The sequence below is a fragment of the Lepidochelys olivacea genome (genome assembly GCF_965140295.1).
Source record: "Lepidochelys olivacea isolate rLepOli2 genome assembly, chromosome: 5".
Taxonomy (NCBI): domain Eukaryota; kingdom Metazoa; phylum Chordata; order Testudines; family Cheloniidae; genus Lepidochelys; species Lepidochelys olivacea.
This window is the reverse complement of record NC_140415.1, coordinates 373,248-394,983: the sequence shown is the minus strand read 5'-3', so window position 1 is coordinate 394,983 and position 21,736 is coordinate 373,248. Positions and strand designations below refer to the sequence as shown.

The 21,736-nt window shown below is 58.4% G+C and overlaps 1 protein-coding gene across 9 annotated transcripts in view; it reads left to right on the top strand.

The window, feature by feature from the left end:
* TPM2 (tropomyosin 2) overlaps window positions 1–20,917 on the top strand; it is a 30,474-nt gene extending 9,557 nt beyond the window's left edge. For 2 of the 9 annotated variants that reach the window (XM_084628979.1, XM_084628984.1), the window contains 7 exons: window positions 7,059–7,192; window positions 12,299–12,416; window positions 12,851–12,921; window positions 14,362–14,437; window positions 14,653–14,715; window positions 15,836–15,905; window positions 20,614–20,917. In XM_084628979.1, the coding sequence (XP_084485105.1) occupies window positions 7,059–7,192; window positions 12,299–12,416; window positions 12,851–12,921; window positions 14,362–14,437; window positions 14,653–14,715; window positions 15,836–15,905; window positions 20,614–20,696 (615 nt within the window). In that variant the 3' untranslated portion in view covers window positions 20,697–20,917. The other 7 variants (XM_084628977.1, XM_084628982.1, XM_084628980.1 and 4 more) reach the window with 4 other exon arrangements.
* Window positions 20,918–21,736: the final 819 nt, after the last annotated feature.

Here is a 21,736-nt window from a genome sequence, read left to right as displayed (position 1 = left end):
CCTGCTCCAGGCAGAACGAACCAGCCGCCGGGGCAGCAGGCTGTAGGGCCTGAGCTGCAGCAGGGAGAGCTGGGATGGGGGTCTGGGATGGACCCAGTGAGGGGCCGGGGTGTACACTGCTGGGGTTTAGCTGGGGAAGGCGGGGAGCAGACTGGGTCAAGGATGCAGCCAGGGAAAGGTTAGGACTCGGGGGGAGGGGTCTGGGAAGTAGCTGGGAGATGGGGCCTGGTGCTGTAATTCAGGCCTGGGGGTTACATAAGAGTTGGGGGTAGGGGGATTTTCCCCATGGGCTGGTCCCAGGTGTGTGGTCTAGTAGGTGGGTATCCGGTGCCTGTCCCTGTGGTGATGCCAGGGCAGGGCAACAGCCAAGAATGACCCAAGTGCCGGACTTATGGCACTCTGGATGCAGTTGGCTGCCAGGAAAGCCCATCCCCATCCAAGTGCCCCCTGACCTGGCTGTGGGTTTAGCAGGCCCTGTGAGGCTCAGTTTCTCTGTCCAGCTACGGGCTGCGCCTGCATCTCGGACAGTGGCCAGACCCAGCTGGGAAAGTGCCCCCCAGTAGGGATGAAGCCCTTCTTGCACCCTGGGTGCTTCTGGGGTCCCCATCACTGTGGCGTCAGTTTCAGGCCTACCGCTGGCTGCCCCAACTGACCATCCTGGCGGACTGGGTGCCCATTCTGGCAGCTTTGACTCACTGCCTAGGCCTTGCACCACGCGCTCACCTCAGTCAGTTGCTGAGCCCCGAGTCCAGAATTGGCCGTGCTCTGGTCTGGCTGGAGGTACAGCGGGCTCTCTGTCGGGGAGGGAACATCTCCTGCTCCAGGCTGAGGCCTCAGCCTCTGCTGTCCTGGCCCCGCCGGGATGGTACACAGGATGCAGAGCTGTGTCCCCATCTACCCCTCCCTCCCTCCGGGCTCACTGTGGCTTCCCCTTGCCCTGGAGCAGAGGAGGTGAGGGGAAGAGCCGGAGGCATTGCTGGTGGGAGTGGGGGCTGGATGATTGGCAATGACGTGGGGTGGGTGCAGGAGCTTCTCCCTTGCTGCGCCGCACCTGTGCAGCCCTGATTAACCCAAGCTGACCCGACCGGCTCTCGGTGCCGACTGGCTCCCAAGGTTCAGGGCAGCCCAAGGGACAGTCCCACTGTGCTCCCCGGTGGAGTCACAGCCAGTTACTTGAGCAGGGATTCGAGAGGCCCTGGGAGCTGGCTCATTGCCCTGTGGGGCTGGGGACAGGCAGTGGGCAGTGCTGGGCCGCCTAAGGGGGGCAAGGGGCAGGCAGCTCTGAAAGCCTGTCGGGCTGGATCTGGCCTGGGAAGCCGTCCTCGAACGCTGGTGTAACTGCCTGACCCGGCCCTGAGTCGGGTGGGAGTGGAGCTCCAGAAGCACATGATCCCATCCAGGGCTCTGTGCTCGACCCAGATCAGTTAGGCCTCGTCCCTGGGAATGGCAGTAGGCTTGGTGGCCAGCTCTGTCGCTTCACAGCAAGGGACAGATCGGCCGCCCTTGCTGACACTGCTGGTTCTCCCAGCAGCCTTCGACTCCACCGCCCCCTCCGTGCTGCACTCAGCTGTAGGGACGAGCCATGGGGGAAGGGGTAGCTTGGGACTGGTTCTGCTCAGAAAGACCCCCAAGGATCCAAAAAGCACTAGCTGGCCTAGGCCCCAGTGATCTCAGAGGCCCCCTCTCTTGCAGGGACTTGCAGGAGGGGTGTCGACCATTCTCAGGGTGGCGTCCTTGCCTCTGGGATTCTCACCAATGGAAATATGTGTGTGGCCAAGCCTGGCCACTTCCAAAGCAGGCTGTGAGACGCAGGTGTCCAGGCCTCCGCTGGCTGCAAGCGCCCTCCCTAGCCCTGCCCTGTAGCTGAGTGCTGGCAGGGGAGGGGGTGTGGAAAAGGCACTCCATTTGTAATGCCCTCCCGGATGCCAGAGCGACAGGTGCCTCAAATATTTCCATGGTATCCCCACTGCTGGGGAGTGCAGGGCTGCCTGCCAGGAGAGGGGTTAGACTCAGACACTCAGAGATGTGGGGACCCAAAGAGGCCATTATGAGCACAGGCCAGAGAATGTCACCCAGTGATTGCCACCTCCAGCCCATCCGTTCCAGTGGGGTAGGTCTGGGAGAGAGAACCCAGAATCCACCCAGCCCTTACTGTTAAAAACTGCAGCTTAGTTCTAGTCTGAATGTGTCTCATTTCAGCTGCCAGCCACTGGCTCTCCCTCTGCCTTTGTCTGTCAGGTGCAGGAGCCCTGTGCTACCAGGCAGCCCTTCCCCATGTAGGTAGCTGTAGAACATCGTCAAGTCACCTCTTGACTTTCTCTTAGATTGAGCTTCTTCAGTCTCTCGCTGTCGGGCTAGCTTTCCTGACCTCGCATCATCCTTGTAACTTTGTTCTGAACCCTTCCAGTTTGTCAGCAAAGTGTGGCTCCCGAAACTGGCCATGGGATCCAGGAATGCCACCTCCCTACTACTACTAATGCTAATGCCACCTCCCTACTCCCTTTGCTAGCCCTTGCTTATACATCCAGGGATTGCCGTAGCCTTTTTCGCCACAGCATCACATGGGGAGCTCGTGTTCCCAGAGGAAGTCTGGATAATCAGGAGTCTGGCCTGCTTCAGGCCATACCAGAGAGGCCTTCTTCAGGGAAGCTGCTCCTGCCATAAGTAGCATGAGGACGAGAGGAGAGGAGAAAGCCCTATAGGTGGGTTAGAGAGAGAGCCCTATAGGTGGGTTACGGGTGTCTTGGGCAGAGTCCCCTGGGAGGGGGTCCCAGCAGGGAACTTCACATGCAGGACTGGGCCTTGCAGATCTGATCTGACTCTGGGAGGAGTTCAGTTGGGCAGAGGAGGGCATTCCCTGGCTGGGTGCGGCTGGGCTAGAGGCTGCTTTCCTGGGGCGGCACTAGCAGGCCCAAGTGCTCCTGTTCCTGGCTGTGTTGTTGGGATCGTGTACCTGAGGCTGGGTGGAGCAGACTCTGCCAGGAGCTTCCTGGGCAGGGTGCCCTGCAGGGAGCTTTCCTATTGTTCCCGCAGCCCCAGTCTGCTCACGCTGTGGTGCTCATTGGCTGCAGGGGAAGCCGGGCTGCCCTGCCCAGTAACATGATCTCTAGGAGAGAGCCTGGCAGGTCACTCCAGCGCTGGGCCTGGCTGAGGTCCAGGAGCCACCGGAAACTCTCAATAGAGCAGTTGCGCTGCGTGGCTTCCTGCCCTGACTCCAGGAGGGAAGGGACCTGGGACCTCGGTTTGGAAGAGCCCAGTCCTGGCTTGCGCGTCCCAAGGGCTGAACCTGGCCAGGTGGAGGTGGGGGTGGGGAGGTTGTCTCCTCTGATCTCCCTACTAGTGTGTGCTAAGTCCTGCCCTGTTCCTGGCTTCCTCTGTTCTATGACCATGCTGCAGGGAAACCCTGGCATGCCGGGGAGCGAGCATGGCTGGAGGGGAAGGGGGCCCCAATCGGGAGAAGGGGGCTCTGCCCACCCCCTGAGTCTCTGTAACCAACATAGGCCAAGTACATTATTGCAGGCCCTGTGGGGTCAGGTAGCTTTCTGTGGCCTGGCTAACACCTTCTGCTGGTGCTGGGGGGCCCCACTGGAGCCCCATCACTGCTGTGCCTTGTGCCAGGCAGGGACTGTTCTTTGGGAGCCTTCCCAGCCCTTGTGGCATGATGTGGAGCCAGCGAACCCAGCCCGGACCCCAGCATGGCAGCACAGTGCTCCAGGGGGAGAGGGTTGCGGTAGGAGAGCAGCCCACTGTGGTCTCCCTGGGGCCTTCTGCCCAAAGCCCCTTCTAAAGCCAATCCCACCCCCTTTCCCTGCTGCCTTGGTGTCTGGCCGGGGAGGAGGTGGCATTGTGGAGTTACAGCCAGCGAAGGGCAGGTCTGGGTCTGGCTGTAACTGGGGAGGGGGCAAGGTCCCTGGGGGGTTTGTCTGTCCCTGAGGGCAGAGCTGCTCGAACACTTTGCATAGTGTGGGTGCTGAGAGCCATTGGACCAAACTGTAATCCTGTATGGATGGAAACCACTTCAAGCTGGGGGTGTGCCCCCCCAGCACCCCTAGTTCCAGCACCCCTGCGGACATGGGAGGCCAGGGAAGGGGACATAGGGCAGGGTCATGATGGCATGAGGGGGTGTACCTAACTCTGTAGGCTCACCCCTGTTCTGTGTGCTCTGCTCTCTGGGTCCTGGTGCACAGATCCCAGCCTCCTGGGCAGGGCACTCAGTAGCCAGGGCTGGGGTGACGGTGCCTGGTGGCCTGTGCCCTGGGGGGTGCTGAGTAGCACTGAGCCACGCTCTCCTCTCCCCGCAGAGTTCAGCGCTTGGGGGCTGCTGCACCCGCTGGAGGCATTTCCGGGGCAGAGCTCAGGCCTCCGAGAGTAGGAGCAAGGCGAGAGTTACTAAATGGAAAGAAAAGCTGGTCAGATGCTGGAGGGGGGAGGGGGGAGTGGTATGGAGCTGGGGGAGCTAGCGTGGGGCTGGGGAGCTGGCATATGGCATGGGAGGCTGGTGCAGGGCTGGGGGGGGGGTCTGTCCATGGGGCCGGCAGGGGTCTGTCTCCCAGTCCACACCCTGGCTCCCGCTGCAGGAGTGTGCCTGTACTCCCCACAAGAGCTCTCTCTGGCCTCTCCCCGCCCCCCACCACTGCCCATGCTCTCATCCCACTCCCTGCCCCGCCCCACCCCAGTCTCCTCTGCCCTGGCTCGCCTACCCCCTTCCCTTCACCCCAGGGAACCCAGCCTGTGGGGAAGGGGTGGTGCTTGGAGCCTGGGAATATGCTGGTTTCTGGCCTTTGGGGCTCCTTGCAGCCTGGCCTTGGCTGTGGGCCAGCCCCATGGAGGCGCTTTGCCGGATTCCGTCCCTGGGGACTGTAAATCAGGGAGGGCTCAGGCCTGGCCCAGCTCTGCCCCCCAGGCTGAGGAGCCCAGCCAACCTCCAGCCAGAGGTGGCAGAGAGTGACCGGGGCCCCGAGGGCATCCGCAGGCCCCCCAGCCTCGAGGTCCCCTCCCCAGCCTGGCCAGTGCTGCCTCCGGCAGCCGGGGGGGGGAGGGAACCCTGCACGGGCAGCCTTGCTGGCTTCAGTAAACAGGAAACCCACAAGTTGTTCCAATCTCCTTTTTGGGAGCGAATCTGTGCCGGGCATTCCTGCTCCTTTACTCAGCGCTCTGCAAACCCAAACGCTGCCCCGCGCCACCCTGCCGGGGAAGAGTACCACCTCCCTCGCCGGGCTCAGGGGGCCGGTGGGGGCCAGCCAGGACTGGCCGGGCTGGGCTCTGGCTCACAGGGGCGTGTGGGGGGCTCCTGGGCTGTGTCTGCCCTGCAGCGGGAGCCAGCCTCCGAGCCTGGGACAGTCGTGTGCTGGTGGGGCCTGAGGTCGGGCACTAAACGAGCAGTGTGGAGACTGCGGCCCCCTGAGCTCAGAGCCAACATCGGCCGGGCGTGAAGGCCCTGCTCGCACAAGTCTGTCTGCCCAGGCTGGCATGCTGACCGGACTGGGCTTTGGCTTGGGGTGGGGTGGGGTGTCTGTCTGTCCATCCATCCATCTGTCTATCCGTTCTTAGGACGGGGCTGGACTCTGGGAGCACTGGCACCGACTCCGGGGTGCTTTGGGGCTGGAGCACCCACGGAAAAAGAATAGAGGGTGCTCAGCACCCGCCAGCGCCAATCAGTGGTTTGGCAGCACCTCTGATGAGCTAATCAGGAGCGCTGCCAAACAGCTGTTTGATGGCTGGGGGAGAGGCTTGGGGGAGGGCGGAGAGCAGTGAGCAGCAGGTGGGTGGGGCCTCGGGGTGGAGCAGGGGCAGGAAGAGGCGAAGTGAGGACGGGGCCTTGGGGCGGAGCAGGGATGGAGAGTGCCCCCCCCCCCCCCACACACCCGGGAAAACTAGAAGTCAGCGCCTATGTCTGGGAGGACGGTGCAGGGGCCACTGGGGGCAGTTCCTTGGGGCTGAGCTGGACTCTGGGGAGAGGTGCAGGATTCACTGGACTCAGGCGCTGGCTAGATTGTGTGGTCCAAAACCCAGATGAGATGTCAGGAATACAGAATAGGATGGAGAGTAAGATGGAGAATTTTGAATGGTTTTATGTAAATCAATGGTTTGGCCTCCCTTGGGCACCCTGTCTCAGAAAGGATATTGCAGAATTAGAGGGGTTCAGAGAAGGGCGATGAGAATGATCAGGGGCCTGGAAAAACTCCTGTGAGGGGAGAGTGCACTGATCAAGATTGTGAGTTAGAGAGACAAATAAGAGGGGGACATGACAAAAGCATCTAAAGCAATCAATGGTCTAGAGCAGGCGTTCTCAAACTGGGGGGTGTAACCTCTCAGGGGCTCGCGAGGTTATTATGTGGGGGTCACGAGCTGTCAGCATCCACCCCCAAACCCCGCTTTGCCTCCAGCATTTATAACAGTGTTAAATATTTAAAAAGTGTTTTTAATTTATAAGGGGGGTCGGACTCAGAGGCTTGCTGTGTGAAAGGAGTCACCAATACAAAAATTTGAGAACCGCTGATCTAGAGAATGTAGATTGGGAACTTCTGCTATCCCTGAACCCAGGGTCAGTGAAAGAAATTTAAAGGTAGCAAATTAAAAAGTAACAGAAGGAAATGCTTTGTCACACAATTCATAATTATCCTGTGGAACTCACTGCCACAAGACATTCGGGCCAAAATTTAGCCCAATTCAAAGAAGGATTGGATCCTTATATAGATAAGAATATCCAGGGCTATCCTAGTTACTGCTACCATAAATTCTGGCAAGTATACTCAACCTCGTGCTTCAGGGGCTTGAGCCAATCTCAAAGAATTCGAGACCAGGACAAGATTTGGTGTGGGGGCAGATTATTCCACCTCTCCCTACTGTGGGCATCTTGCACGTACCTTTGAAGCATCTGATGCTGGCCCCTCTCAGAGGCCGGCGGTTGTGCAGGATGGACCCCTGGCTGATCCAGGCAGTGATTCCTGTGGCCTCTGTGCAGGGTCCCAGTGCTGAGGGGCTCACGCACTTTCAGTGGCTCTCGGCCCTTTTCCAGCTCTGGGGTGGGACTGACTCTGGTGCTGCTTCTCCCTCAGGCTGAGTCTGATGTGGCCTCCCTGAACCGCCGTATCCAGCTGGTGGAAGAGGAGCTGGACCGAGCCCAGGAGCGCCTGGCCACTGCGCTGCAGAAGCTGGAGGAGGCTGAGAAAGCAGCTGATGAGAGCGAGAGGTGTGTGGTTGGTGGGAAGGGAGGAGTATGGAGGGGGATGTGGCTTGGCAGCTGCGGGGGGAGGGCACGAGTTGGCCTGGATGTGGCCGCTTGCCCCCATGGGATTGCTCCGGGATTGCTCCAACCCCCCCGTCCCATGGAAGTGGGGTCCTGCTGGTGTCACAGACAGCAACGGGCAGCTGGGCCCCATGCTAAGCCCCATGTCAGGGCGAGATGGGGGCAGGAGCGGTGGATGCGCCCTGAAGGTGGAGGGCCCACAGGCACTCTTCTCACAAGGCCCCGCCCCTTCCCACAAGGCCCCGTTCCCATGCCGCCTCTTGCCCCCAACACCCCGCTTGCTCTTCTCCACTCCTTTTGGCCTCCTCCCCCGTCTCTCGCTCTTAGGGGAAGTGCATAGCCCTCCCACTTTTAAAAGTGCAGGGGCCATGGCCCCCTAGCTGCCCCTTTTGGCATCCCTGGACGGGGGCAGTTTGGGGCAGGAGATCAGGCTGCAGATAAGATTGCAGCACGACAGCAGCCTGCCCGAGGCCGGCTGTGCTCTCGGTTGCCATGAGCGGTATGTTGGACAGTTGAAAGTGCCAGTTACTGCTCTCAAACAGGGGCACCTCCGGCCTCTTCTCTCTTGCTCGGCAGGGTCACGTGGCCCCTGGAGCAGGCTCAGCTTGTGCCAGCACTAAGATTTCATGGGGCTTTTCAAAAGCTAGGGTCTAGCTCTCTAGACTTCAAGTATCACAGCGACTGGGACGGGAGCTCTGGGAGGTGTGAACTGCCCCGCATGGTGGGGACCTCACCAAGGTGTTGACTCTAAAGCCTAACGATAACACTTTTGCAATGTCCTAATTAATTAGTCAGTTGCTAATCGTTTGGCCTTCAGGAGGGGGCAGAAGGGAGGTAATGCGGAGACACACACACAAAGGTAGTGAAAGGGAGCGGATGGCAAACGTGGCTGGGGAAAGGAGACGCAGAGGACAGAAACAGCTCCCAGAAATGGTCCTGAAGGGGAGCGTGTTCCCGCTGGGTGATGCTGGTTGTGGCTGTAAGGTGCTGAGCAGATAACAAATAGAGTTTCCCCCATGCTCTATGCAAATTCTTAGTGACCCCTGAGTGGGTTCTGCCATTCATGGCGGAGTGTCTAGAGTTCAGAATATATACCCAGCCTGCGGGCCATAATTAAAAGGGGACTTAGGCCTTCCCCAGGGAGCAAGTGACAGTCCTGCTCTAGGTGATATTTGTTGTCTCAGGCAGGGCTCATCAGTCCTGAAACTCTCTCTTTCCCCACGCTGACTGCTGAGGTCTCTGGGCACCTTCCAGCTGCGCGTTAAGCCCTGTGGCTAACATCTGTCACGCGTGCCTGTCCTCTCCCCAGGTGAGGACCCAGTTGTGCAGTGCAGGGCTTGATTTTGGTAGGGCTATTAGGTTTTTTGAACACGTCCATGCTGCCCAGTGTCTGTGTCAGCAAAGGAGAGCTGGAAAAGCACACTGGCCCTGGGACTGGAAGGTGGGGAGTTTGTGATGGTACTAGGCCCCTGAGGGAGTTCTTTTCACAGTCTCAGCTGGTCCCAGAAAGCTCTGTCTCGCATCCAGATGCACTGTAGCCTCCAGGGGGAGAGTCCCATTGTGCCAAGGAGCAGAATTGGTGATCAGGGCTTCGTCCTGGAGCTTTAGGTCCTTCTAGATATGCTGGACCCAGGCCATTGAGCATCTTGGAAATAAGGACCAAGGCCGGACTCTCTCTTCTACGGGAAACCAGTGTGGAGAGCAGGGAACTGGTCAGATGTACAAATTCAGCACTAGTGTAGTGCAGGGTAGTCTCCTGGAAAGCCCAGTAGTCTGCCCTGTCCTCTAGAAGCCACCAGTCAACCCTGAAGACCTCTCCAGCCTCCTGTTCCATGGTAAAATAATCAAGGCTCCAACATGCACCGTGATTGTGGATGCACGGGCTCCAACCAAGCTCCAACATGCGCCGTGATTGTGGATGCACGGGATTCTGGGTTCAGACTAATGCACAACACAGAGACCGCTCTAGTGGCGCTGAGAGGTTGCCTTGGGCCATGGATGCAGGTAAGGTCACCATGCTCATGCTGCCGCACTGCAGTGGACCACAGGTACTAACTCACCTACGTGACAGAGGAGCCGATGGCCCAGCACTCCAGTGGGTGATCATTCCTCTCCAGCAGAACTTGGGGAGTGGAGATGTGTAGCTCCGAAGGCTCTACCCATCACCACTCCCCATGCATCACCCGCTTAGAATAATAGAATCATAGAATATCAGGGTTGGAAGGGACCTCAGGAGGTCATCTAGTCCAACCCCTTGCTCAAAGCAGGACCAATCCCCAACTAAATCATCCCAGCCAGGGCTTTGTCAAGCCTGACCTTAAAAACTTCTAAGGAAGGAAATTCCACCACCTCCCTAGGTAACGCATTCCAGTGTTTCACCACTCTCCTAGTGAAAAAGTTTTTCCTAATATCCAACCTAAACCTCCCCCACTGCAACTTGAGACCATTGCTCCTTGTTCTGTCATCTGCTACCACTGAGAACAGTCTAGAGCCATCCTCTTTGGAACCCCCTTTCAGGTAGTTGAAAGCAGCTATCAAATCCACCCTCATTCTTCTCTTCCACTAGACTAAACAATCCTATTTCCCTCAGTCTCTCCTCATAAGTCATGTGTTTCAGTCCCCTAATCATTTTTGTTGCCCTCCACTGGATGTTTTCCAGTTTTTCCACATCCTGCTTGTAGTGTGGGGTCCAAAACTGGACACAGTACTGCAGATGAGGCCTCACCAATGTCGAATAGAGGGGAACGATCACATCCTTCGATCTGCGGGCAATGCCCCTACACTTATACATCCCAAAATGCCATTGGCTTTCTTGGCAACAAGGGCACACTGATGACTCCTATCCAGCTTCTCGTCCACTGTAACCCCTAGGTCCTTTACTGCGGAACTGCTGCCTAGCCATTTGGTCCCTAGTCTGTAGCAGTGCATGGGATTCTTCCATCCTAAGTGCAGGACTCTGCTCTTGTCCTTGTTGAACCTCATCAGATTTCTTTTGGCCCAATCCTCTAATTTGTCTAGGGCCCTTTGTATCCTATCCCTACCCTCCAGCATATCTACCTCTTCTCCCAGTTTAGTGTCATCTGCAAACTTGCTGAGGGTGCAATCCACACCATCCTCCAGATCATTAATGAAGATATTGAACAAAACCGGCCCCAGGACCGACCCCTGGGGCACTCCACTTGATACCGGCTGCCAACTAGACATGGAGCCATTGATCACTACCCGTTGAGCCCGACAATCTAGCCAGCTTTCTATCCACCTTATAGTCCATTCATCCAGCCCACACTTTAACTTGCTGGCAAGAATACTGTGGGAGACTGTGTCAAAAGCTTTGCTAAAGTCAAGGAACAACACGTCCACTGCTTTCCCCTCATCCACAGAGCCGGTTATCTCCTCATAGAAGGCAATTAGATTAGTCAGGCATGACTTGCCCTTGGTGAATCCATGCTGACTGTTCCTGATCACTTTCCTCTAAGTGCGTCAGAATTGATTCCTTGAGGACCTGATCCATGAGGCCTCTCCTCAATGTCTACGTGACTCCACTGGGAGACAGAGGAAGACACCAGGGTTCAGTTGCTAACGACACTCAACTATCTACTAGTTCACCACCGATGCAGCCACCACCACGACTAAGATGTCACTCACAGTACGTCCCAGAGATCGGCTCTTGAATGGAGGGCAGTTGGCTTGCAGCTGGAGACCCCAGACAAAACCAAAGTGATGCTGTTGGAAAGATTTTGTCCCCACCTTCCATTCACCAGAGTTGTGCAAAGCCTTGGGGTCCTGTTTGACTCCTTGTTAAGTTTTGGGGGACCAGGGAGTAGCTGTCTAAAAATGCCTTATTTCATCTCCAGTTCACTAGGACTCTCTGTCCCTTCCCCCTGGCCGAGGGCCTGGACCCGATGACCCTTGTGTCCATCACTCAAGGCTGGGTCACTGTAGCTCCCTTGGCTGCCTGCCTTCTCCATGGTCCAGGCACCGGTCTGCATTGCCCACACCAGTGAGCTGCTGATCCAAGTCGACAGACTGAGCTGGCAGGGCCTGCGTTACCTGCTAACACTAGCCGGTCGACATGGCTTGGCTGGAGCTCGGACTCTGAAACCTAGGGTGGGGCTGGGCTTCGAGCCCACACTAGAGCCCGAGCTGCAACTTGAGAGTGTAGCAGGGGCCCCATGAGCCCGAGCTTGTCGACCTGGCTCAGAGGCTCACAGCTGAGGGCTACTGCTGGCTGTCTGCACAGGGGGCCCCTGCTCCTGTCCCTCCATGGGCTCCCAGCCCGTTTGGATGATTTGATCCTTTGCTGTAGGCTTTTGTGTACTATGTGGGGGCTATTTGGGCAGATGGGGTGTCAGGGCGGTGAGTATCACTAGTGGGGGAGAGGAGGGTGTAAGGGTGTCCTGAAGATGGTCAGACTGAATTTGCCTGATCTCCACTGGGAGGTTTTTCTGCAGCTGGCTCCCCTTGATGGAGAATGCTCTGTTCCCAGCTCTCCCAGGCTTTGGGCTGGGCTTTGTCATCTGCACTGTCCCAGAGGGGCCCATGCCCACTAGTGGTTTCGCTCTTACTACTGACTCTGAAGGAGGCACTCAGATGCTGTGGTGATGGGTGGCAGGACAGATACCTAACACAGAGGGTGCAGAACTAGCTCGGTGTGTGAGCTAGGATGGGGCTGAAGGGGGCTGCTAGCTCAATGCTAGGAGTATCTGACTCCATGTGGCAATGATCTGAGAGGGGTGAAGGATGTGGCAGGATGGGCACTGGGATAAGTGTGAGGCTAATTCCCAAGACTGGAAGATGATCTGGAACATGGGAATGATTTAATTCACTGGGAGGGGTGGGGTGCGCAGGGCTGCAAAAAGAGAGGGCGCATGTGCCAGATTGCAGCAGGTGTGGGGCACTCTGGCGTGGGGCAGAGCCGGGACGCTCTGGCGTGGGGCAGAGCCGGGGTGTTCTAGCTTGCTGTGAGGCAAGTTGGGTGCTCTAGATCATGCCTCAATTTCGGGGAAGTCTAGATCTCAGCTGTAACACTGTGGTTTGGATTTTCTTCAGAGGCATGAAAGTCATCGAGAACCGGGCCATGAAGGATGAGGAGAAAATGGAGCTCCAGGAGATGCAGCTGAAAGAGGCCAAGCACATAGCTGAGGAGGCCGACCGCAAATACGAGGAGGTGAGAACCAGCCCTTCCCAATGACCATCGTTCCTGGGGCTCCTGCTGACACCCCCAGGAGCACCCACGGCTCCGGCTGGCTCACACCGAGGATGGCCTAGTGCGTTGGAGCACTGCCTTGGGGGGGGGGGGTGCATGCCTCTGGGGGCTGGCAGCTCCTGGCAACACCCCCGTTCGTAGGAGAGGTCCCAGGAGAATGGAGCACGAGCAAGTGGGTCCTGCTGCTGCGGCCCCTGCCCACTCTCTGCCTGCTCCCACTGTCTCTGGGGGGGCATCTCCTCTTCCGGCTGCCACTGCCACCCTGGGGGGTGCCCCCCCATCCCGAGGCCTCTATCTGCAGCCACCACTGCAGTGCAGGGGGCTGCTGCCGAGCTGTGTTCCCGCAGGCGGGGCCTGCGCCAGGCTGACAGTCTCTCCTCTGCCGGGCCTGCCAGGTTGCCCGTAAGCTGGTGATCATTGAGGGGGAGCTGGAGCGCTCGGAAGAAAGGGCGGAGGTTGCAGAAAGGTGAGTACTGTCTCTACCCTCCGGGCAACTGGGGGAGGGCATGGGGATGGGGTTTCTCGGGCCCCTACTTTCTGCTTCTCCCCCCGCCCCCCCAGATGAGGCTGAGCTGGGATGCAGCCCTCGGGGAACTAAGCCGCGTAGGGCACTCAGCGGGCAGCCAGAGCCCATGGCTGGGGTGAGTCCCTTCCCTTGGTTCTCCAGCAGGGGGCGACACTGACCCCGTTAGAGGCACAGCATCCAGGTGCAGCGGTGAGGTTTTTATGGGGCTGACGGAGCAGGTGGCCCAATCCTAGGGGGGCCCCTGGCTCTCTGTCTCTGATCAGGCTGAATGGCAGCTGGCTCCTGCCCTGTCGCTGTCCCCTGTCCCTACGGGGCTCGGCCAGGTGGGTGGGGGTGCAAGGATTGGGAATGGTTGATCTTGTTCTCTGCTCGGTTTCCCATGGCTGAACGCTCCCCCTGGGATGCCCCCTCTCACCCCCCCAGCCGAGTGAGACAGCTGGAAGAGGAGCTGCGCACCATGGACCAAACCCTCAAATCCCTGATGGCCTCAGAGGAAGAGGTACTGGGGCAGGGAACTGGGGAGTCTCGCAGCTTCCTCTCTGTCCCTCTCCGCCTCTCTGACCCTCTGGACGTGCTGTCTCCTTTCCATCGTTCCTGTGAGATGACTCTGAGCCCTCTCCTTCTTCCCTCGCCATCCTGTGCGGCTTTGGGTCTGGTCCTAGTTCTGGGGCTGAGACAGATGGGGCTCGATGCACTGAGGGGCTGGGGTTGGAGGCGAGCTGGGCAGCCCTTGGTCTGGCTGCTGCCTGGTTCGACCCACACCTCTCCCTGGCTGCCTGCGTCACAGGGCCACTCCTTGTGCCACAGGGTGAGCTGAGCGTTGGCCGGGGCTGGGGCCCTGCAGGTGCGAGGCAGGCCCTGGTGGGGAGTGAGACCTCTCCCACTCCCTGTCTACATCTGTCTCAGCACCGCAAGAGTCTCTGTCCCAATTACTTCCCACTGTGCTGCTTGCAGGAGGAGTTCTCGCGGTCCTGTGAGGGCCCCAGGTGGGGCTGAGCTGGCAGAGGCAAATTGGGCTGGGTGGCCCTCTCACTCTGGCATCTCTGCTCTGGACTTTTGGCCCTTATTTAGGTCCAGTTACCTGCCGAGCCTGCTCAGGCAGGTGATTCACTCTACTCCTTCGCTGCCTGGGCGCAGTCTGGGGGTCTGAGCCTGCCTCTTGCGTCCCAGCCGGACTCTCCTAGGAGCTGTCACCGGGGTAGGTCAGCAGGGATGGTGGCTTGCCTGAGGTCATGGGCCACGGGCCAGGCTGGCTGTTGCTTCCTCTCCATCTGAACTGCTGTTTCTCTCTCCTGAGCTTTTTCTCTCTCTCCTTTCCTTCATTCCTCCCACCACCCTGCACCCTTCTCTCTTCCGCGCGCCCTGGCCTGCTGGGAATAGTAAATGTGGGGACCTAGAGGAAGAGCTGAAAATTGTCACCAACAACTTGAAGTCCCTGGAGGCCCAGGCCGATAAGGTAGGAACCGGAGGAGCGCAGCACCTGGCCCTGCGGCTGGCGAGGAGCAGGGCCCGAGAAGTGAGCAGAGCAGAGTGCTGCTCTCCTGGGAGATGCCCTGGGATCTGGGCAATGGTGGGGCACCTAGGGGTGGGCCTGCCAGCCTGTCGCTATGAGAGGGACCCAGCGGGTGCTACAGGGACTGGGAAGCGACTCAGGCTTGTCTTTCTTCACAGTACTCCACCAAGGAAGATAAGTACGAGGAGGAGATCAAGCTGCTGACAGACAAACTGAAGGAGGTGAGAGATGCCCAGAATCAGGGACCCTGACAGGAGGGCAGGGCCTGGTGTAATCGCCCCATCCTCCACAGGGTGCACGGGTTTGCTGCCACCCGTCAGAGTGGGACTGGCTGTGGGTCACAGGTGCCGACTCCGTGGGTGCTCTGGGACTGGAGCACCCGGGGGGGAATGATGGGTCCTGAGCACCAACCAGCAGCCCCCCATCAACTCTCCCCTCACTGGCAGGCCCCACGGATCAGCGCCTCCCCCACCCTCCCGCCGCAAACAGCTGTTTCAGTGCACTGCGGGTCGGGGGGAGAAGCGAGGCTGTGGCGTGCTCGGGGAGGGGGCGGAACTGGGCGGGAAGAGGTGGGGGTGGAGCAGGGTGCAGTAGGAGGTGAGGCGGAGGTGGGGCGTTGGGGGAGGTGGAGTGGGGGCAGGGCATGAGGCAGAGCTGGGGGTCGAGCACCCTCCCCGGCACACTGGAGAGTCGGCACCTGTTCTGTGGGCACAATCCCTGGGGTCATCCTTGACCCACTCTGAGTCTACTGCCCTGCTCCCCTGAGTGGCTAAAGCCACCACCCGCCTGGGCAGGATTCCCGGACTGTGCAGACGGCCAGCTTCCCCTAACACCCTACCCCAAAACCTGAGCAGTCCCCACTGCCCTTCCCCTGCCCAGCTATGTGGTTCTGATGCACTTAAGGGGCCCCGGGGTGCTGGGGGTGGGGGAGAGACAGTCATTCCTGGAGCGGAGCTGAAATTAGCAGTACAAAGGCAGATTCTGCTTTGGACAGATACATGGCTCTGAATGCTGCTGCTCCTCCAGCCATGGCCTGGGCCCCTTGTTGCAGGGCTGGAGTCACTGCAAAGCAGCTGACAGGTAGGCTAGATCTGCTGCAACTTCAGATACAAGAAAGCAGGCCAGCCGAGCCTTGCAGAAATGCTGGGGGAGTGAGTCCAACAGGAGGTTCGGCAGCTCGCCATGTCCCAGCTCCAGTAAGGGGGCCTCCATGGGGCCAAGCAGGGTAGCATCTGGCCCTCCTTTGCCTGTGGAGAGTTCTGGCCCTGAAGATGCTACCTTCTGCCCGGTTCTCCATCAGACAGTCGGTACCATAGCTAACGCCCCGTTTCCTGACCCTAGGCTGAAACCCGAGCGGAGTTTGCTGAGCGATCCGTGGCCAAGCTGGAGAAAACCATTGATGACTTAGAAGGTAGAGACCCCGCCTGCCCTTTGCCCCCCTCCCCACAGAGCACAGCCAGCCTAGGAGGCCCAGGACGTGCCTCAGGGTCTGCTCAGCCGAAACCTCCGGCCGTGGGGCTGTGGCTGAATGCTGGGATCTGGAGAGGAGGGAGGGACAGGGAGCCTGGGTGGGTCTCACAGAACGAGCTGTCCCCCAGGTGGGAATCCCAGTCTGAGGGGAGGGGAGGCAGGATCACTGTGTGATGGGCATGGGCCAGGAAGCGTCCCAGGACAAGGGGCTGGCCAGGAGCATGATAGCCAGGGAGGGAAGGAAGAGTGGCCAGGGAGCTCAGGCCGGACCAGGAGAGTCCCTTGGTGAGAAGGGGCAAGTGAAACCCTGGAGCAATGAGGTAAGGGCAGGGGTGGGAAGAACCAGTCTGGCCTATCAGAGGCCCATGCACCTGTGTGAACCCTACCCGGCACCCTCCCATGGCAGCAAGGTCTCTCTCTCTCTCTCTCTCTCTCTCTCACATTCACTCTCTCTTTCTCCCTCCCCGCCACTGCCCTGCTCTGCCACGGGCCGCCCCCTGCACACCCTCCTGCCTGCAGACGAAGTGTATGCTCAGAAGATGAAGTATAAGGCAATCAGTGAGGAGCTGGACAATGCACTTAACGACATCACCTCCCTCTGAGCCCCTGAGCGGTCCCAACACCATGGCACTCCACTCATGCTGTCTGCCCACCCCCTCCCACCCTGCCTGCTTGTGACCTCAGTCGCCATGGCTGCCCCTGCCTGCCTGCCTCCATCTATCCCTTGGTCTCTGCTCCCCACCACCTCTGTCAGTCTGTCCATTCCCCTCTTTGTCCCCGCAAGCTCCAGTGCTGCTGGGTGGCTGTAGTTTACTCAGTGAAAGCTGCAGAAGAGGAGGGTCCCTGAGCAGGGACCAGCCCATAACCCAGACTGGGGAGCATCCCTGGTCCGGGATCAGCCCGTCTGCAATGTGCCATGCATAAGCCTTGCTCCGGTGCTGCGTGTGGCCAGCTAGCCTGATCTGCCGAGCTGCAGCGAAGTGTCCAGTTACACAGTGGGCTGACCTCTTGCCTGGGGGTGGGGTCTGAGGATGGAAGGTGCATGGTCCCATCTCACCCCACATGCTGGGTCTCTGTCTGCTGGCCTGGGCTGATCCTCGCTCCATGGGCATGGGCTGGGGGACGGCTGCAGATTTGGATTTCTCTCTTTCCTCAAGAGCAGTTGGTGCAGACGGTAAACTAGAGAAAAGCTCCTGTTGCAGCCCAGGAGAAGCAGCCAGGGTTCCCCAGGGTACCAGCCTTCTGGCTCCCTTCTGCCTCTCCTGCTCCATGGGGCATGCTTTGTGTCAAAGGGCTGCCAAGTTCTAACATGCCCGGGGAAGATGGCAGCTGTGGGGCCAGGGGGAGGAGACGGAGGGGCGTGCCCTGGTGCAAAGGGAGCTTTACTTATGTCGGGTCCCAAGAGACGGGCACGTTTAGCCCAGCTGCTGGTAACAAGAAGGGAGTAGCTAGTGCTGGGATTGGGAGGGACAGCGTGGGCTCCACGTCCTCTGACCAAATCTGCCTGGGCTCCGCTCCCCATTGACACCCCCCTGAAGGGGATTCCCCCCAGCTGGAAGCAGCTTCTCCAAAGCTGAAGGCAGGAGGAGAGGAGAGGGTCACTCCCATGGGGTGGAAGGAAAACACGTGGGAGGCTTGGCAGCCCTTACTGCTTCCCAGTCCCTGCTCTGCATTCTTCCTGTCCTTCACACGTTACTCTTGAGTTCACATTTCATGACTTACTTTCTTTTCTGTCCTTCTGGGTCGATGCGTTGGTCTCAATAAAGCATTTTCTCTCCTTGGTTTCGCCTTTGTTTTCTTCATGCTGCTTTGGTTTTTCACCTTCACACTCATTTTCTAGCCATGTCTCATTTTCATGCCTGTACATGGCCCTTTATGGGGGGTTCTCCTGCCAGGTGTGCTCTACAACACAGATAGCCACAGGTGCTCTGACTCTGCGGGGAAGGGCTGAGCATAAGAACCTGGACAGACCCTGTGGGAAGTCCTTGAGCTCAGCCCTGCCGGTGCATCGGGGGAGGGAGAGGGACGAACGCACAGCTAGCTCCATTTGAGAGGAAGGTTCTCCTGGTCCTTGGTTCTCGGGTCCCAGCCTGAACTGAGCTAGATCATAGAATCATAGAATATCAGGGTTGGAAGGGACCCCAGAAGGTCATCTAGTCCAACCCCCTGCTCAAAGCAGGACCAATTCCCAGTTAAATCATCCCAGCCAGGGCTTTGTCAAGCCTGACCTTAAAAACCTCTAAGGAAGGAGATTCTACCACCTCCCTAGGTAACGCATTCCAGTGTTTCACCACCCTCTTAGTGAAAAAGTTTTCCCTAATATCCAATCTAAACCTCCCCCACTGCAACTTGAGACCATCACTCCTCGTTCTGTCATCTGCTACCATTGAGATCTGACCCTGTCTCTCTTTCATTGCCTGGACTTGCCCCAGCGCACACACCTTTTCACAGCCCTGACCTGGCTTCGTGTGTAGCTGAGTAGGGCAGCACTTTCCTTCCTGGAGGTTGATTGATTTTCCCCTTCAAAGAGCCTTATGTTTCTGGGTCAGAACTCACCCCAGTTTGTGCTACAAATCTCCCCAGCTCCTGGAAACATGTCCTCTTTCCTTCTCGAATGGCCTCCTTGCTGCACCATCCCCTAGCCAGACCAGAGCCTGCTCCCCTTCTGCCTGTAGACCTGAGTTCATTTCTCTTTCCTGCACTGGGCAGATGGGCTTCGGGACATACGCCCCCGGGGTTCAGCTACGCTGATAGCGTCTCTGTGCTGACCTGACTTTCTCTTTGCACTAACTCTCTCCTTTCTCTCTCTCTCTCCCTCTGCTGCCGCTGACGTCTGTTTTCTATAGCGCGCTCCCAGCAGGAGGCGGAGAAAAACCGTATTCTCACTAACGAACTGCGAGTCATCCTTAACGAACTTAACAACTGAGCCAGCCTCAGCCCATGCCCTGCTTATGTCATGTAGCCTGTGTCTCCTGGGGTGTTCCAGCCCCATCGCCCGCCCCCTCCATTGCCCAGGACATTCCCTGCAGCTCTGAGTCCTGGTAACAGGTTCCACCAGGCCAGCTGGGCCTGGGGAGTCCCTGCCCTCACCCTGCTGCTGGGTACTTGGCACATGGACCCTCACCCCCTGGCCTTACAGTTCAGAGTGACCAGCCTGCTCTGAACAGCTGGAGACTCCTGCCTCCTGAGCTGGTTGATTTTTGCCCAGGGGGGAGCCTGCTGCCATCACGACCCAGAGCCCCCACCTTCCCCACAGGGGCACTGCTGAGCCAGCGCCAGCTGCCCAGGCTGGGGAGGGAGTGCCCATGTGATGGGCTGAGCCACCTGAACCCTGCCTACTCCCTCCCTACATTGTAGTGCTCCCCAAGGCAAGGGGACAGCCAGCCCCCCACCGGCTCTACCAGGAAACCACTCTTCCTAAACCACTCAACTGCTGCAGGCAAAGGCTGTCTGGATACTGCTCTTGCAGGTCATAAAATCATAGAATATCAGGGTTGGAAGGGACCCCAGAAGGTCATCTAGTCCAACCCCCTGCTCGAAGCAGGACCAATTCCCAGTTAAATCCAGCTTCTCCAGCTCCAGGAACTGTAAGGAACAGGGCGGGAGTCCAGCTACTCCGGCCCCAGCCTCTCCCAGCAGGTGCTCTAGGCAGCAGGGCAGCGGCTTTGGCTGCAGGTGGACCTCATGGAAACGCCTGTCCCTGCAAAGGCTCCGGTAGGCAGCAGGACAGAGGCTCTGGAAGGGTGAGCTCCCAGCTGAGGGTGTCATGGCGAGTCTCATTCCAGCGGAAGTGATGTAGGGGACAGCGCAGAAGCGCTGGCTGTGGGCAGGTTCCCCTGTAGCATGTTCTGTACACGAGGGCTGGAAGAACTGGCTCCTGCAGTTTCGTTAGTGCTGGTCTCTCTTCCCTCTGTGCTGTCCTCTCTCCTCCTGAGCTGCTGCCTTGCCACTGCTCCATGGATCACCGCTCCCAGCTGAATCACGGAGCAGCTGGGCAGTGCTATGCACCTTTCATCGGTCCGTGGGCAGGACTCTCTGGGGATGGACCTGGCTCTGCTGGAAGCACATGGCTGTGGAAATGAGGCTGTGCCATCTGACAGCCCCATGTGCAGTAGCACCCTGCAGGGAGCACAGGCAGAAGCCGTGGGTGTGAAGTTAGGCTGCCAGGATCTGATTGGTCTAAGCACCCTACCTGGCCTCTGAGCTATTGCTGCTCTGTGAGGTCGGGCCGTGTCCCTGGTAAGGCCTTGGCTTGGAGCTGGGGTACGTTATGGTGCTGTGTGGAAATGCTGTTCCCCAGCGACACTGAAATGTCCATTTGTGTCTGGGTTTGATCCTGTCTGGCTCGGTCTGTTTGTCCCTGTGCATGGGTGGGTCTGTCTCCGTGTGTATGTCTTGGCTTGGTCTGTCTGTCCCTGTGTATGGATGGGTCTGTCTCCTTGCGTGTCTGTCTGTGTGTCTTGGCTTGGTCTGTCTGGGCGGGTGGCTCGGTTGGTCTGTCTCTGTGCATGGGTGGGCCTGTCTCCTTGCGTGTCTGTCTGTGTGTGATTTGTGTCCGTTTTTCTGTCCATCCGTGTGGCTGATCACGTGTGGCTGGCATCTGCGTTTGTCTGTCTGGATGTGTGTCTGGATGTCCTTTGTGTTTACAGAGAATCTGGCCAGTGCCAAAGAGGAGAACGTTGGCATTCACCAAGTTCTAGACCAGACCCTGCTGGAGCTGAACAACCTCTGAGCCGCTTGAAGAGCCCCACTCTATCCACCTGCCCCTGCACCTGAACCCCATTGGCACCCTCTGGAGGCACCAAGTGAACTGCGTCATGGCCAAAGCCACACATCCATGAGAAGGGAAACCCTGCGGCCCATACCCTGGCCCTGGGGCATCTTGTCTGTGCACAGCCAGATCGGCTCTGTCCTGTCTTCATGTCCAAATATTAAAGCAAGTTTAACAAGATAGACAGATGTGTCTGGTCCTTAGCCAAGGGGGGTCAGGGGTGGGGAGAAGCTGCCCACAGCTGGGAGCCTCTGCGCCCCCCTCCCCAGCTCATTTCAGTGGGGCCCTTGGCCTGACTGGGTAGACAGATCTTGCCAAAGTATAGGAGCCAGCCCCCTCCAGTCTCTGTTGCTGAGGGGAGGGGGGGACTTGTCCACATCAGGGCTTTCCTGTCTTTGGGGTTTGATCTCCTGCGTCAATTTGTCATTGCTGCCTGTCCCTGCTCTAGAGCAGGCACCTCCATAGCACGGAGCCATCTCTCTCCATCTCCCAAAGGCAGGGAGTTTTTCCTTCTCACTCTGAAGAGACATCACTTCGGATTCCTGGTAGTTTGAGGAAATAAATTTATCTTGTTCCGTCACATCTGGGACATTGAGCTAGAATCTCTCTGTCCCCTTGGCTGCCCTGTCGCTCCTTGCTTGTTGTGCTTTGTGCCTCCCCAGCCCACCCCCAGTGCACAGTCTCTGAGTCTGGATTTGCTGAGAGGCTCCCAGAATTCTGCAGGTCTGTGCTTTCACGATCATTCTGTGCAGGGAGCTGGAGCCAGTGTGACACTTTTCAGGGTTAATGAAGGTGTCCAGGGTGACTTGCTACCACCTGCTTATGGTGTGAGGGCATCTTGTCTGTGTCCACCAGGGGAAGTTCTCCCAAAGCTACCGGCTGCAGGCAATACAGGTGATCTACTCTGGGATACTGCAAGCCCCACTCTTTCCTGCTGCAAGCTAGCAATTTACCCAGCCCACCTTGTTACAGTCACATACTCACTTCCTTGTCTTCTGGAC